General features: G+C 35.5%; 1 protein-coding gene across 7 annotated transcripts in view; it reads right to left on the bottom strand.

Annotated features, from left to right (window-relative positions):
• Positions 1-1,634: 1,634 nt before the first annotated feature.
• LOC108728132 (orphan steroid hormone receptor 2-like) overlaps positions 1,635-15,143 on the bottom strand; it is a 23,170-nt gene continuing 9,661 nt past the window's right edge. For 2 of the 7 annotated variants that reach the window (XM_018456517.1, XM_018456519.1), the window contains exons 2-9: positions 4,649-4,783; positions 4,179-4,283; positions 3,959-4,105; positions 3,598-3,862; positions 2,798-3,051; positions 2,527-2,723; positions 2,154-2,431; positions 1,635-2,075 (exon numbers count right to left, since the gene is read on the bottom strand). In XM_018456517.1, coding sequence (XP_018312019.1) covers positions 1,816-2,075; positions 2,154-2,431; positions 2,527-2,723; positions 2,798-3,051; positions 3,598-3,862; positions 3,959-4,105; positions 4,179-4,283; positions 4,649-4,777 — 1,635 coding nt within the window. In that variant the 5' untranslated portion in view covers positions 4,778-4,783 and the 3' untranslated portion in view covers positions 1,635-1,815. The other 5 variants (XM_018456515.1, XM_018456518.1, XM_018456516.1 and 2 more) reach the window with 5 other exon arrangements.

Genomic DNA, 15,143 nt, shown 5'->3' with positions numbered 1-15,143 from the left:
TAATTTTGGGTGGTGAGACACTCCAAATTTTCGGTACTTTACTAAAGAATCACCTTAATATACAAATGTACTTTTCTTATAAATATTTTTACAATTTAACTATTAATAACAATACATTATAAACGTATCATATTGCCTTCTACGTTTTGTGTAAGTAATGTGCCGATACAAAACTTTCCTGTGAAATTATATCACAGATTGGAGAAACCCATTTTCGAGATATTGCATTTTGTCACATTAATACTTAAAAATGCAACATTAATTATTGTATTTTTAACTATAATTGTGTATATATACATATATAAATATTATGATTTCAATATTCTCTGATTATCACTTTACAGGTTGTTCATTTCAACGAGCAATATTATTTGCGCTCTTACTTGAAATTGTAACTTAACAAAGTGTTAAGTTGCTACATTTTGGGAAAGTTTTGTATAATGTTCATTTATTATATAATAAATAATTGCTGGGCACAAAGTCAATATTATAAACAATTAGATGCTGCGTTGTAATATACAGGGTGTTTCATAAATGCATATCAATACTTTAGGACAGTGCTGAGATTTATTATATTTGCATATTTCGACCGATTTTCAGCTCGTTTCGTGCCCCTTACTGTGCAAGTAGCATGTGTTGACGCACAAGGCGGACATTGCGAACATTTCCTTAATCATTTCCTGATAGCAAAGCCTGCGGAGACAGATTTTGAGCAGAGCCTGCTATCAATTTTTGATTGCAGAAAGGCAACAAATTATACACAGAGTTTGTACTATCAGACATTGTCAGCAAATTGGTGACAGAAACCGAACAGAGTCTGCTGCATAACCTGACAGCAGATTGCGAGCAGAAACTGAACAGAGTCTGCTGACATCTTAATTTGACGGAATATATATATTGACATGTATTTATGAAACACCCTGTATATTAGGTGGTAAACTTAATTCCTGTCGTTTTTTCGTCTCTAAAATTTTTCTCATGGCATACAAGCATTTCCAGACGGCCATTGGAATAACATTTAACGCTTTCGAAAAACAACTCTAAAAACGTTTGAACTGGATTCTTATCGAGCAATTCTTGCAGCTCGACATCTTCAAATTTTTTCGGCTGTCCAGGACGTTCTTTATCTCTCACGTCAAAATCACTGTTTAGAAAGCGTTCAAATCAAACTTTACTTGTTCTTTTCAATGGAGTCTTATCACCATACGCTTCGGATATAAACGATGCGTTTCAGCTGCGATTTTCTTGAGTCGAAATAGTGAAGAAGTATATGTCGGAAAAACAGCTTATCGCAGTTTATTTTCAATCGATTGGAAAATCTCTTTGGTGTCGAGAAATTTAATCTGTGATGACTGAATCACTTTCAGCAATGTTTAAACTATAAAAGACATGCAACTTCACACCGTCGAAACTCGCCAGCATTGAAGCCGACATATCGAGCCATAGACCTATAATAGTGAGTGATAGGAATTAAATTTACCACCTAATACAACACATATCTATGATCTAAACATAAAAGTATGTACATATATCTAGCCATAGATATATATGTACAATTATTATTATTATTATTAATATTATTATTACTATTACAGTAATACATACATTTATAATTAATTCAAATTTATGCGCGCCTCATCATTGCGTCATATTCTTGTGCAAATATTCGAAAAGAAAAAGGGAAATGCGAAAATAAAAATTATGTCAACGGTTCGCGTTTGGATAAAGATTTTCGTTGTACTAAAACGAGGCATCCAACATTTACGTTTATATCACTCTTTTAGGTCACGATTTATATTGCACTGACAATATTCGTCACCCTACATGACTCTCTGGTTCAGTTTTATAATCTTGCATGGTAAGGATATAAGGCACGACGCTAGCCACGCTTACTCGACCAATGAGACCCGAGAAGAAGAGATCCTCCAGAACTCTAGGATTAATTGAGCGGAGAGGTGCTAGCCTCAACAGAAGGCGAGGTAATCTATCGGAGCCTACACGTTGCTGCAGCTCCGTCCATGCTGCTTCCTGCAAGACTTCAACTTTCTTATGCCAGATGCCTGCTAAGACATTATCTAAAAAATAATAATAAATGTCTCACTCTGATATTCATGATAAATAAACTTCATTGTTTGTCATTTACATTCACTCACCGGCACTAAAAAGCGTTAAAGCTTTAAGATATGCGTATTCGACGGAATCCACTTGCAGCTTGTGCAGTGAATTTACACAATCCTGTAGTCTCCATATATGTTCTGTAACGCATTTTACTTTGCCAGCAGTGACTTTCTCTTGTGCGATACTAGCTTGCAAGTGATTAATTATCGACGTCAAAATACTAGGAAGTGACAAGGTATATGCACATTGTGCCAGACCTAATGTGAACAATTGTCCCCAGGAACTTCGAACTAAAGTAGTTTGAACGTCAGATCTAAAACGTAAGACGTTTATCTTAAACGTTATGACTTTATCATCAATATGATCAAGAGATAGACGTACTATTTCTATAAATTACATCACACTTACGGCAAAGCTTGAAATGCTGGAATTCCTCGTGCCCAATGTACAGACAAGAATAATAGTCTAGCTGCACTTTCACATATGTAGTGAATAGATAAATACACAGGTGCTGGGCTAGGCGCCCTCAATTCAAACAACGTATTTCGCTCAGAGATTAATTGGCCGGTCCATTCTTCCTCCGGTTCGCTCGAGCCATTAACATTCTGCAAGCAGATATCGCGATACATTAACGACCTATCCAAAGAAATAATACAATAAGATAATAATCGTAACTTACATCACCAATGATTTTAGCCATGCTATCTGCTAACGCATGAGAAAGAAGTAAACGCTCACGAGCTAAGGTCAAAGCATCGCTGAGAGCGTCACTATCGCTGCTTTGGTCTTCCATGCTAGGACTCTCGGGTTGCTCCCAAGTCGGCAGTGTCTCGGGCGCAGGCTGTTGCGGCTCAGGTTTTACCCTAGGGTTACGGTTGCCAACTTTTGTCCCAGTCGAATCACCCAACACCGGTTTTCTCTCATGTTGTACAGCTGTAACATCGTAAGATTATTTTATTATCTCCTGTCTCCTACTATGTATTTTAGAAAACAAGTTCAATAACACGGGAATATAGAGTGATGCGTGGGGCTTCGTGTAGGAGCAATCGACTCATAGTTAGCAAATCCTAGATTCGATCTCGACCTTCACCTAATTTTTTATATGTATATAAATAAATATATACATAAATTAAGATGAATATGCATTAAGTGAATATGCATAACTTCACTTCCTTTTCATGTTATACTTTTAATTATATGTATTCTTTAAAACTCATAACTAGTTTTAAAGAATATATAATTGAAAATATAACATGGAAAGAAAATAAAGTTATGCATATTCATTATCCTAATTAAAATGTTATTCTAATTCAGAATTAAAAAATAGTCTATTAAAAAGTTGCTAATTTTGAGATATATACAGTGATATGATTTGGTTATAAGAGGTTGATTAAAGAGTTAAAGAGTGAGAGAGAAAGGGCACTATAGTAATTAGAGGAGGATATCCAATAAAGAAGAACATGGAAATTATTCACTTACAGTCGCTTCTCATACCCATCGCCAAGCATTTCTGAAGTCTACAATACTGACAACGATTTCTGTGATGTTTGGTAACTTCGCAGCTTTTGCTTCCTCTACATTGGTAGCCCAGCTGCTTGCGGATGCTGCGCTTAAAAAAACCTTTGCAACCCTCGCAGCTGATTGCTCCATAATGCCTGCCACTAGCTCTGTCTCCACAAACTACACAAAGTTCTAAGGACAGCCCTAAACCTAATGAGCCGCGAACGTCCCTCGCTAATTTCACCTATAAAAAAAATGTTAAAATATTATTCGAGTTAATGAAGATGAACACTTAAGAAATCAATGTAATGTGCAATAACGAATATATATATATATTTGCCTCAACATCAACATTAGTCAAATGCTCCAAGCCAGAATGCAAATGAACCATTCCAGGATGATGGCCGAGATTACGAAAGTCTCTTCCTATCTTGAGGTCCATCTTGTCGTCATGCATCTCAATGTGATTATTTTGATCTACATCTCTCTGCAAAAAAACATTCAATATTTAATTTAATCAATGTTACAAAAAGTTGTTAGCTCCGAATTAATATATTTACCATGGCTGGATGATGTCCTATATTATGAAAATTCCTCCCTAATTTCTCGGGCTTGTCATCGTGCAAGTTCTCGACATGATCAGCCGGATCGATGTCCATGTCTCTCTGCAACACGAAAAGAATTTCAAAACTGGCTTTTATAAAGAAATTACTTCCATTATAATTCAATCTATTTCCATAATAATGATAAAAGAAATAACAACCGGATTATTGGTTTATTGATTACAAATGAGTGATTATCGTAGAAATAATTTGAATATCATTAATATCATTAATTTTTAATTATCTTCAGAATGACTATTAACTCAATGCCTTTCAACGGTTCTCGTGGAATGATAATTATCGTGAAAATAATAAACAATTTGTACGATGATTACATTAGTTACTAATTTCTCGATAAACGCCGATTGTTATTTTCTTACGCGCGCCGCGTAATCATTGAAGGGGAAATGTTATGACAAGCAATGAACCTCTGCATCGGCATCCGGCGTACGATCGCGATGGTGGGAGAGGCTGCAGAAAGCCATTCCAACTTTGCAGTCCGGTTCCTTCTCGCTCAGATTATCGTGATCGCGTTGCTCCCTATGGTCCCTGTCCATTTCTCTCTGTAAAACGGATCGGCGCCTCCGTTAGACGAGAACGCGTAGAACAGCGTAGAACGTATCTTAGATATTTCCGCGCTGGTCGCACAATAATACACGGCGCGTTACCGTTCCGAGAGAGCGCTATTACGAACCGAGAGCGTGAACCGATGGGGCTCTCCTTTTCGATGCGTGTTAAACTAGCATTAATGATTTTCAACCGGATATTACGAACCTCGAATCGCCGATTCCAGCGCGATTCGAACGCTCGTGAAACGCGGTGCACCGCAGCGTTATAACGCATTACAGCATACATGTCGAATTAAAGATCGAGAATTTGAATGCCGCATGAAAGAAATCGGCGATCTTTCAGCAGATTCTGAATACTGTTTTCACCGAGATGCAATTTAAGGCTCCTGAGTACTCACTCCAGCCATATTGAATCGTGACGTCATAAGCGAGAAATGTGTCATAAGCGACACGTTCATTTTTCTTGCGTGCTATTTGTAAATAAAGAGAATTTGGCTGAAAAGAAATGATCGCTTTAAAGCATTTGTAAAAATGGGCGAAGACTATCCTTATCTCCCTTAACAGTCAGTAAATAGTCGTAAAAGGCACGTAAAGTGGGGGAAGGGGTTAGTTTTTACTCAATGCGCATGCGTAGCCTATTTTCACTTCACGAGCCTTTTTCGATTCTTTACTAATTATCAAGGGAAATAAGGAGTCTTCCCCCATTTTTACAAATATTTTAAAGCGATCTTATCATTTCGTTTCATCCAAATTCTCTTTATTTACAGATAATATGCAAGAAAGATCAACGTGTCATTTCTCGCTTATGACATCACGATTCAATATGGCTGAAGTGTCTACTCAGAAACCTTAAAGCGGTCCGATCAATATTGTACAATAATTGATATTACACAATATTTTATTGATCATCTCAGGCACATATTGAGTCTCCAAACTATTTGTTTTGAATTGTTTAAAGAGGCCATCAATAAAACGTATTGCACAATCGAAAAGCACAAGTAATAGGAACAGGGAATAAGGAAATAGATTTCAACCTATCAGAAACCATGAATTCTGATATACACTGTTTTCTGTAGTTGTGAACTAGTGTACACTTTTAAAATAAAATAGATATCTGTTTGATATTTGGCGAAAGAGAGAAAGTTCTAATGCAGAAGTACAGAAATAAAAAAAACAGAGTGATAAATGACTCGATTTCTATTTCCGATACGTTAAAATTTGATATATTTCCTGTTTCTATTGCCTATGCTTTTCGCTTATGTCTCAGATTTAGTAGGGTAAAATGATATAATTCTGAACGAAATAAGATTTGAATCCAAATTCGAGATTTAAGTTTGGTAATCTTGATCTCATTATGTAGAAAATATTAAAAGAAACCACCAAACTGGAAAAAGCCAAACTCGAACTTCGCAAATTGGATTTAAATCTTATTTTGTTCAAAAATGTACCATGCACCACCTTACTCCACTGTACAAAATAATTGAGGAGATGGGTCTAATTACAAAATCTTGATTTTAATAAAAATTAAAATAACTTGCTTTTTATTGTATACAAATATATATCAAATGAATTTATGTAATGTCTTTAAGAAGTTACATGTTACAATACTTCTCTATTACGATTAATATTATAAAAAGGCTAATCTTCGGAAATAGGGCCTAAGTACAAATTGTGCCTTTATTCCGCTCATCCCCTCAATTGTACATTAATACTAAATAAATCCAAGTAAAAAGTAACTTCAATCTATGTATATATGATTTATTAGTTTGATGAAAATAATATTATACTGTACGTTTAAATGTGTAAATCCTTCTTTGTACGCAGTATATAGTATGCTATTTTTCACAGAAAACTAATTACGTACATATAATATATATACATATTAAAGTCACTTTTTATACACTTGGATTTGCAGTGCAGGGACCGTTTTAGAATAAGATGCAACGCAAGAGCAAGCGAACCAAGAATGGAATTCTGCAAAACGTTTTAATTTTGATTTGCCACTAAAATAAATGTTAAATGAGAGATACGTGATAATAATTTCCACGGCTAACGCTGTCACTCATCGCGTTGTCGCTCGCGGAAAAGTGCACCGTCCTCAACAATCGATACCGATCCCTCGCTCTTCTCGCGGTCGCATCCCGCCGCGAGGCGAGAGAAGAGACGAATTGCGCGATCCGAAGTGTTCGAAGAACTAAGCGCAGGGGCGCGGGATAAAAATGTAAACTGGAGCATTTGCCGGCCCGTCCCCACCTGCCGGGGAGAAACTCCTCACCCTCGCCCCCGGCCCCGCCGCCGCTCGATCTCTTGCCGACCCCCCTACGGCGCCGTTTTGAGAGGTGAAAGAGATGGTCCCGAGTTCCTCGGTTCGTAGGTTGCTACGCGGTTAGGTAGATAGAGGTGCATGCCGATGCTCGGCTACGTCGCGCTACGCTGCACCGCCGACCGCTACTGTCATGTAGAAGCGAGTGGTCCATTTTCACACGTCCGCGAACGATCGTCGCCGCTCCGATTTCTATGCGATTTATAGACGATTTTACTTCGGACCGATATGCAAAATGGAGGTCTCCAGATATCATATACATATACACGCGCTTCTTATGCAAATTGCTTTTCTTAATACTTAATTTACGTCCCAGGTAGCATCTATTGGTTCATACGTTTTATATACGTTTTCTAAACGTATCTAATGTTCTATAAACGTTTAAAAAACGTATATAAAATCAACATATGCTATTGGGGGTAATTCTACACAGAAAAAACGATTTTGCTAAAGTATTTAAAAATTTAGTTACACTCAAAAAATTTTTGTTTTGTTAATATTTGACCAACCTCAATCTTTTTGGTTAGGACAACAAAGTTTTTGTTAGTCACATATTCTAACAAACATTTTATTGTTCTAACTAAAAATTTTAGAATAATTAAATTTTTGGTTAGGACAACAAAAGGTTGAGATTGGTCACATATCAACAATTTTTTCTGAGTGTAAATAAAGGTCTGAAAATAATTATAAACCATTAAAAATAAACCAATAATTAAACTATTTAAATAATTATACTGAACGTTCAAAATGGTTGCTAGAATGTGAAAACTTTTACAGCATTATTATCATGCTTGTGCGTCCTACATAATTATTTTGATATCTCAACGTAATAATTTTCAGATATGTAACTGGCTTAATTTTTAAATACTTCAGCAAAACCGTTATTTCCAATGTAAACTTAATCTCTTGTGCATTTACACATTATACGCGGTATAAACTTGTCACATAAATTAATATAATCCGTAATTACGCAAGTAACTTTGGACAGACACTTGTGAGATGCGTATCTCCTATTTATAATTGTAAATAGATCTGTCATCGAAAGATTAATATCATATGATTCATATATAAAATATCAATATTTATTCTGCGTTATCGGTCACTATTTACTTATCAAAATGTTCTTGATACACATTTTTATTTACATCGCATTCTTCGAATTCCAAAATATATTACAGATCACTTCATCATCGCTTGTGATTCACAGAAAGAATGGTTTTTCTGAAGTATCTAAAATTTAGCCAGATCTAAAAATGACTTTGTTGGACTAAAATAATTAAAGTAAGATAGAATAAAAGCCTGTAAGAACAATTACCTGTAAGCAATTAACAGCGCGTGAAATATTGTATATATTCGCATATAATTACATACAAAGTATTATACATATAATAAGTTTTGACCTCGATTTGGGTTGACTGTTCTTCAGTACTTATCAAGTTATCAGAAAAACAAAATAATTATGTAGCACCTTCAAGCTAGTTGCTAAAATATCAAACCTTTTGCGGTATTACTTGAATTTCCTATACACTGAAAAGAATCTAATTGCATTAATTGGAATTCTGATTGAAAACGGACGAATCAAAATTTTCTAATTTGAATCTGTTATGATTCTAATTAAGATAACCAGAAGTTTAATTGATGTGATCAAAATTTTCTGGTTCGTTCATTTTCAACCAGAAATTTTTCTCAGTGTACATAATTATTTTCATAACTTAACAAAATTATTTTCATATTTGCGTCTACCTAAATTTGTAAATATTTCAACAAAATCATTTTTTCCGTGTAATCTTCACATTTTTGAAAGGCGCGGAATTCACAAGAATATCCGCGATTCTCTAAGGAGAACTCATTCTACCTTGAAAAACGGCATCACCGTTATCGGGACATTGACAGTGATTGTATTTTCGCACGAGCGTCGCGCAATCGTTACCGATATTCGACCGTCAATCGTGAACATCCCATGACGATCGCTTTTCGCTCTTCGAATCGATTCGGTCGTGCAACACCGATAAGGGCGAGCACGTCGTAAACGCTGATAAGTCGCGGCTGATTACTCATGGCTCGATGCGAAAGACTCGAAGACAATAGGGAAGAAAAAGCAGACTCGTGTAAAAATGTGAGCAGCGGTCGTGTCCCCGATCGAAAGGTCAGCGCGCGAATTGAAGGTGTACCGAGCGCGCGCGATCGTCAACAATGTCCCCTCGACAACAACGCATGCCCGTTCATTAAAATAGTCTACAGTAAATCGAGTTATCATACACATAGAAAAATATACAAGTAATAATTACTCTATATAAGTAATAATTACTTATTTCAACACGGAATTTTGTTTTAAAATTTACCCCGAAAATATGGTAGTTGTGATACAATACAATATTTTAAAGATTTTTACCATGCACTTCAGTAAAATTATTTTCAGAAAAAATTTTAGAAAAACTTATTATTATATGTACTTAAAACAAGAATTTATTTTCTTTAGAAGAATATTATAAAATTGATTGAAAAAACAAACTTTTCATAATAAGCAAATCAAATTTATTTTATACTTTATTGTAGTTTTATTAATGAATGAGAAAGATTTACATTAAAATTCTTGGAAATACAATGTCGTCCCACGACCATCATATTTTCAGGGTAAACTCTAAGAAGAAATTCTCTCCGTGTATTTCGAAAGTTCACATATCTGCAAATCTATCATAAGTTCATCACAAGCATTAAATTTATTCAAAAAATATTTTCTGAAATCTAATAAGTATTTAATACTTCAATCAAGTTTATTAAATTAAAACAAATTTGATTTACTTATTATGAAAAGTTTGTTTTTTCAATTAATTTTATATTTTTCAAAAGAAAATAAATTCTTGTTTTAAATACATATAATAATAAGTTTTTTCTAAAATTTTGTAAATAAGCATATTTTAAGTTCATTATCGAAAAAATTTTCTTTGTTAAAGATAATTATTACTTAAAAGGAAAGAAATAAATTAAGCACCTACTTTTCTTAGCAATAAAATGATATTTTTCTGCGTGTAGAAATATCTAATTTTTTTATGTAATGAAGTTGACGTGTACAAAATTCTAGGGTAGGTTCGATGAAATAAGAGAGAAAAAAATATTGAAAAAAGTTAAATTGTAACGTATAACCTAGTAACAGAAGGTCGGAGGCGCTTCTTTGACTAACTGCAAACATTATCATAGATTTCTCTAAAAAAACGAGATTATAATTGTTAAAAAAATTAAGATTGTAATGATTCCAAAAAAGTAATAGGTCATCAGCCATTCTAGAAAGATATTTAACGTTAAAATCGCAAAATATCGAATTTTCACAAGAACAAATTGTAAAAAAACCAACTTCTTTCGATTTTATAATTTTTTAATACTAAATATCATTTATTTTATACTATTTCATTAAAATATACATGTAGTTTTAATATTTTATCCAAATTACACAGATATATTTGTGATTTTAGGTGGGCCCTGGTGAGGCACCCCAAATTTTCAGCACTTTACTGTAGAATCACCTTAAATCCTTTTCTCATCCCTCATAGAATTTGCGCCTCACGGACTCTCGCGTAGGCATTCATATCACTAGTCTCTAAAACTTAGAGAGAATCTCACTTTAAAAAAAGTGAAATATCACTCTTTACTTAACTGATTAGTTTTCTGTGCTGAACGCAGACAATTTTTTTTCAAACAGCAACTTTTTTCTGGGTATTGAAAAAAGATAAAGAGTAAATTGAACCGAGATTAAAGTTAATCTACATTAATGAAAACGGTCATAAAAGCCTCCGATTACTGAGAAACCCATTTAGCTGAATCAATTAATTTCTTGTTTGGAAATGGGTAAACAAATTCTTGGTTGATGCAACAAAATAATTTAGTTTCTGATAAACAACTTTATTAAATGTCAATGTTTATCAGAAACAAGTAAAATGTTATAATAACCAAATTCTTTGCTTCAACTAAATCATTTTGTTGCATCATCCAAGAATTTGTTTGCCCATTTTCAAACAAGAAATTAATTGATTCAACTAAATGGGTTTCTCAGAGTGTAAGAGATTTGGAACTAGTCGACCCTATGTTATTGAGGAAGTTGAAAAAGAAGAAAACCGGAGTCTTCAAATCCGGAATTCACGCCACGGCGAGATGCGGTCGAGAATCGGAAGACTGTTACCGTTCGTGTTGGACGTGGGAACGTCACCCCGACGGACCGACGAAGCCGCTCCAGCACGATTCGCTTCTAAATATTCCTAGCTTATAACGTGCAAATATATGCAAACACAACGCACAGACGTTTCTTTCGACACCCTGGTGCGCGTCCGACGGACCATCGATGCCACGGTACAACACGGCACGATGTGACGCGGCGATGTGACGAGGTCAAACTGGTAACGCTCGTTCTCCCGCTTCCGTCAAGAAGTCAAAAGCTCCGAGGTGGCCGCACGCGTCGAGAGAGTCACTTTCGATTCCGCCGGAGAGTCCAAGCGAGCCGAACAGGCCGAACTCCGAGAGCGCGCGCTTGCGCGCAAAGTTCGAGGACGGAATGCACGGTACGCTACCTGTTGTGTGTCAGGTCGTTCGGCCGCCCGTCTGCTACGTTCGCTCGATCGGTTGGTTCCTCGACCTGTGTATCACCGCGTATATCGGCGATAATGCTGAACGCGAAGCTACGTGGAAAACAACGTAGCTGACCGGACGGCGAACGCACGCACGCACTCACGCACGCACGCACTCACTCACTCACTCACTCACTCGCTCGCTCGCTCGCAACGCGCGCTGATCGCGACGCGTCCACGCCGGAGCGTTCGTCGCGTTCTCGCTCGTGGTCGGTTCACGCGAAGAACTCAGAAGAACCGCGCGCCGCCGTCGCCGCCGCTATGCTTCTCCCGCAGCAACCTTGCGCGCAGGTGAACGCAAGCCGGCCGCTCCGTCGGTCGGTCGAACGTTCGGGCGAGAGAGAGCAAGAGAACGAGAGAGCGAGCGAGCGAGCGCGCAGGTTGGCAGGTCACTCTCTTGTGTACCGGGCCGGGACACGCCGGCCAGGTGCATTCTCGCGTCCCGCTTGCCTGCTTTCCTCTCTACGCCCGAGCAAACGAGCGTGCGGCCGAGGCTGCCGGGTAATGTGCTGTGTTACGTCACGCGGCCAACACGCCCGCGATATGCAACCGCGCGACCCTGTCGTTCTCGAAAAGGAAAGAAGGGGAAAAAAGAAGATAGATTCCTCTCATAACAGGAGGAGATGTGATTTTGCGTTGCTCACTAATTACACCCGCCGGGGTTGTAAATAGACTCGGGGAAAAAGAGCAGTAACCAGCAAAGGGGATGATATTCCGTTCTCGTTTCGGATAGGTCGTGTATCTCCCCAAAGTGCGAATATATCGTCCAGTCACTGACGTCAAACGTGACCTCAGTGCGGTAATTGAGAAAGGTTGAAAGGACAAATGGCCAATGGGCAATCTAAAAAGTTACATACAAAACCTGAGGTCATAATAAAAAATAATGAAATCTGTAGGCGGACTGCGTGGGGAGGAGGGGAAGGAAAAGAGAACGGAAAACCCGAATGACGGGAGTGATTGAAGGGAAACTAACAGAAAATAATAAGACCTGCCCACAATGAAAGAAATACTAGAAACAGGAATAAATATTAAATAGTAAAAATAAAACATTAAGAATAGATGTTAAATCTAATTTAGAGAAAAAATATACAGACTAAAATAGAGATTATATCTTATGTATTGCACACTCCAGTTTTATCTTTTATTATATTGGAAGGAATTTAACTAATAATAGATTAACTTATAATGGCGTTATCAGCGATATTTCACGTTCACATTTGTACTCAACGATATTTTTTTAAATGAAATTATGGCCTAAATATCCAAGATCTACTTTTTGATCATCTATTCACGCCATCGAATTTTTATATAAATAAGTAATCTTTTATTATCTTGTCTTTGTATTCAACCGTTTTATATATTATATGTTTAACATTGGTAATGACCCGATCGGAGTCGAAACGTCTTGTCTTATTTTTATTTTTATTTGTATCTTTATATTAATAATATTACGTACATTAAATTAGTTATTTTGGCTCCTAATCCTTCTTAATATACCCTCATTTGATTGTATCTTATTTGTATCCACATTATATTGTACATTATATTTAATTTTCTTCCTAATTTTTAATAAGATAAAATTGTATAAGACAAATACTTATCTATATCTTATCTGTATCCATTGTGCGTTACGTTTAATCTTTATACTTCTAATTTTTTTATTTCTCTAATATAATAATACAATATTTAACTCATATTATACATATGACAATTTTCTGCTCTTTTACATGATAAATCGTAGATAACACGCGAGCGTGTCAATCGTGTTCATTTTTACTTTTAAGCCCGGTTTTTCATTTTCTGGTTAATTTATAATTAAATTTATCCTGATGTGAAAATTGTATTTTTCTAGCTATGGTTAGTCACTGAACTAATGGTTTTGTTGCGACTTCTAAAAATACCACTAAGAAACTATCAGTTTAGTGATTAGTCATAGTTAGAAAAACTATGACTAATCACTAAAAATAATTTTTAGATTATTATCAGATTAAGTGAGGTTGAAGCCTAACGCACAGTTGAAAAGTGCAGGCAACGGGAACAGGGAATAACAAATTTCAATCTATCAGAAACTGTGTATTCTGGTTTTATACAAGATTTTTGATAAGTTAAAATATGTTATATCCTGTTCTTATTGTTCGTGATTTTCAATTGTATTTCAAGCTTAATAGATTTTCTACAATTCATTACCTAAGCTTTAAATCTTAAACCATAAGAAATTGACCAATCATAGTCGATTATTCTTCTCACATTCACTTGTGATTGGTCAATTTTTTACGGCTTAAGAATTAAGGCTTAGTTAATGATTGGCTAAGTCCATAACCTTGTTTTAAGAGGTAAGTCATAAGCTATAAGTTGTAAGTGACGATATATCGGCCGCAGAACTTATGCTTTTAAGCCGTAAGAATTGAGTTTTGCTAAATTCGCTTAAGTCTAACGATTAAAGCCTAAAGATTACGCAAAAACAGTTTAAAGACAAAAATTATTGTCACTTAGTCTCTTTCGATTTATAACTTAAGGTCTCTTAAAGCAAGTAGACTGAGACTTATTGTAAAACTCCTGTAAGTCTAAATCAGAAGTTAACCGGAAAACAAAAAAATCAGGCCTTAGAAGTATACAAAAATTATTAAATGATTTTTACGTATACTTTAACACCTTTAGAAGGTTTTATAAAGTTGTAATAAAAAAAAGAGAAGGATAGAGAGCACTATTTAGCCAACAGACTTATTCTGTAACTCTTAACGCAAGTTTCGTTATCGTTACAACGCCGCTGCGCAGCTTTTTTTATCATGACAAAGAGCCGCGCAGCGGCGTTATGCGTTATAACGATAACAAAATTTGCGTTGAGTTACGAAATAAATACTCCTAATATTTCAAAGAAAAAAATTTCCAGTACACGAATGACTTAATCGTGTATACTGAGAAAAATGGTCCGGTTGGATTAAATATGTAATAATTCTGATGGTAAAAATAGACAAATCAGAATTTTCTGATTAAATCTACTAGAATTCTAGTTGAAATAACTGGAATTCTGATTGATATAATTACTGTGGTAAAAATAAGAGATCTAGTAGATTTTCCTAGAAATATTGTATCAATCAGAATTCTGGTTATCTCAACTAGAATTCTAATAAATTTGACCAGAAAATTCTGGTTCGTCCATTTTCAATTAGAATTTTTTTTTCAGTGTAGAGTCAATATTTATTCTTATTTCTAATATTTCTTCCATTGTGCGCAAGGCCTAACGCTCACTTTAGACGATGTATAATTCGCGATAGAATTCGATACAAAATTCTATTTATAATTTTATGCATCGTGTAATACGGAAAACATAAATAATCAAAATTATAAATTTATAACTACAAAGTCCACTTTAGACTATTTAAAATTCGAAACAGAATTCTATTTATAATTTTGC

This window comes from Mycetomoellerius zeteki, unplaced genomic scaffold (assembly GCF_001594055.1).
Source record: "Mycetomoellerius zeteki isolate Tzet28-1 unplaced genomic scaffold, Tzet1.0 scaffold58, whole genome shotgun sequence".
In the NCBI taxonomy this organism is placed as follows: domain Eukaryota; kingdom Metazoa; phylum Arthropoda; class Insecta; order Hymenoptera; family Formicidae; genus Mycetomoellerius; species Mycetomoellerius zeteki.
The sequence above is the reverse complement of the archived record's forward strand: the minus strand, read 5'-3'. Positions and strand labels throughout refer to the sequence as shown.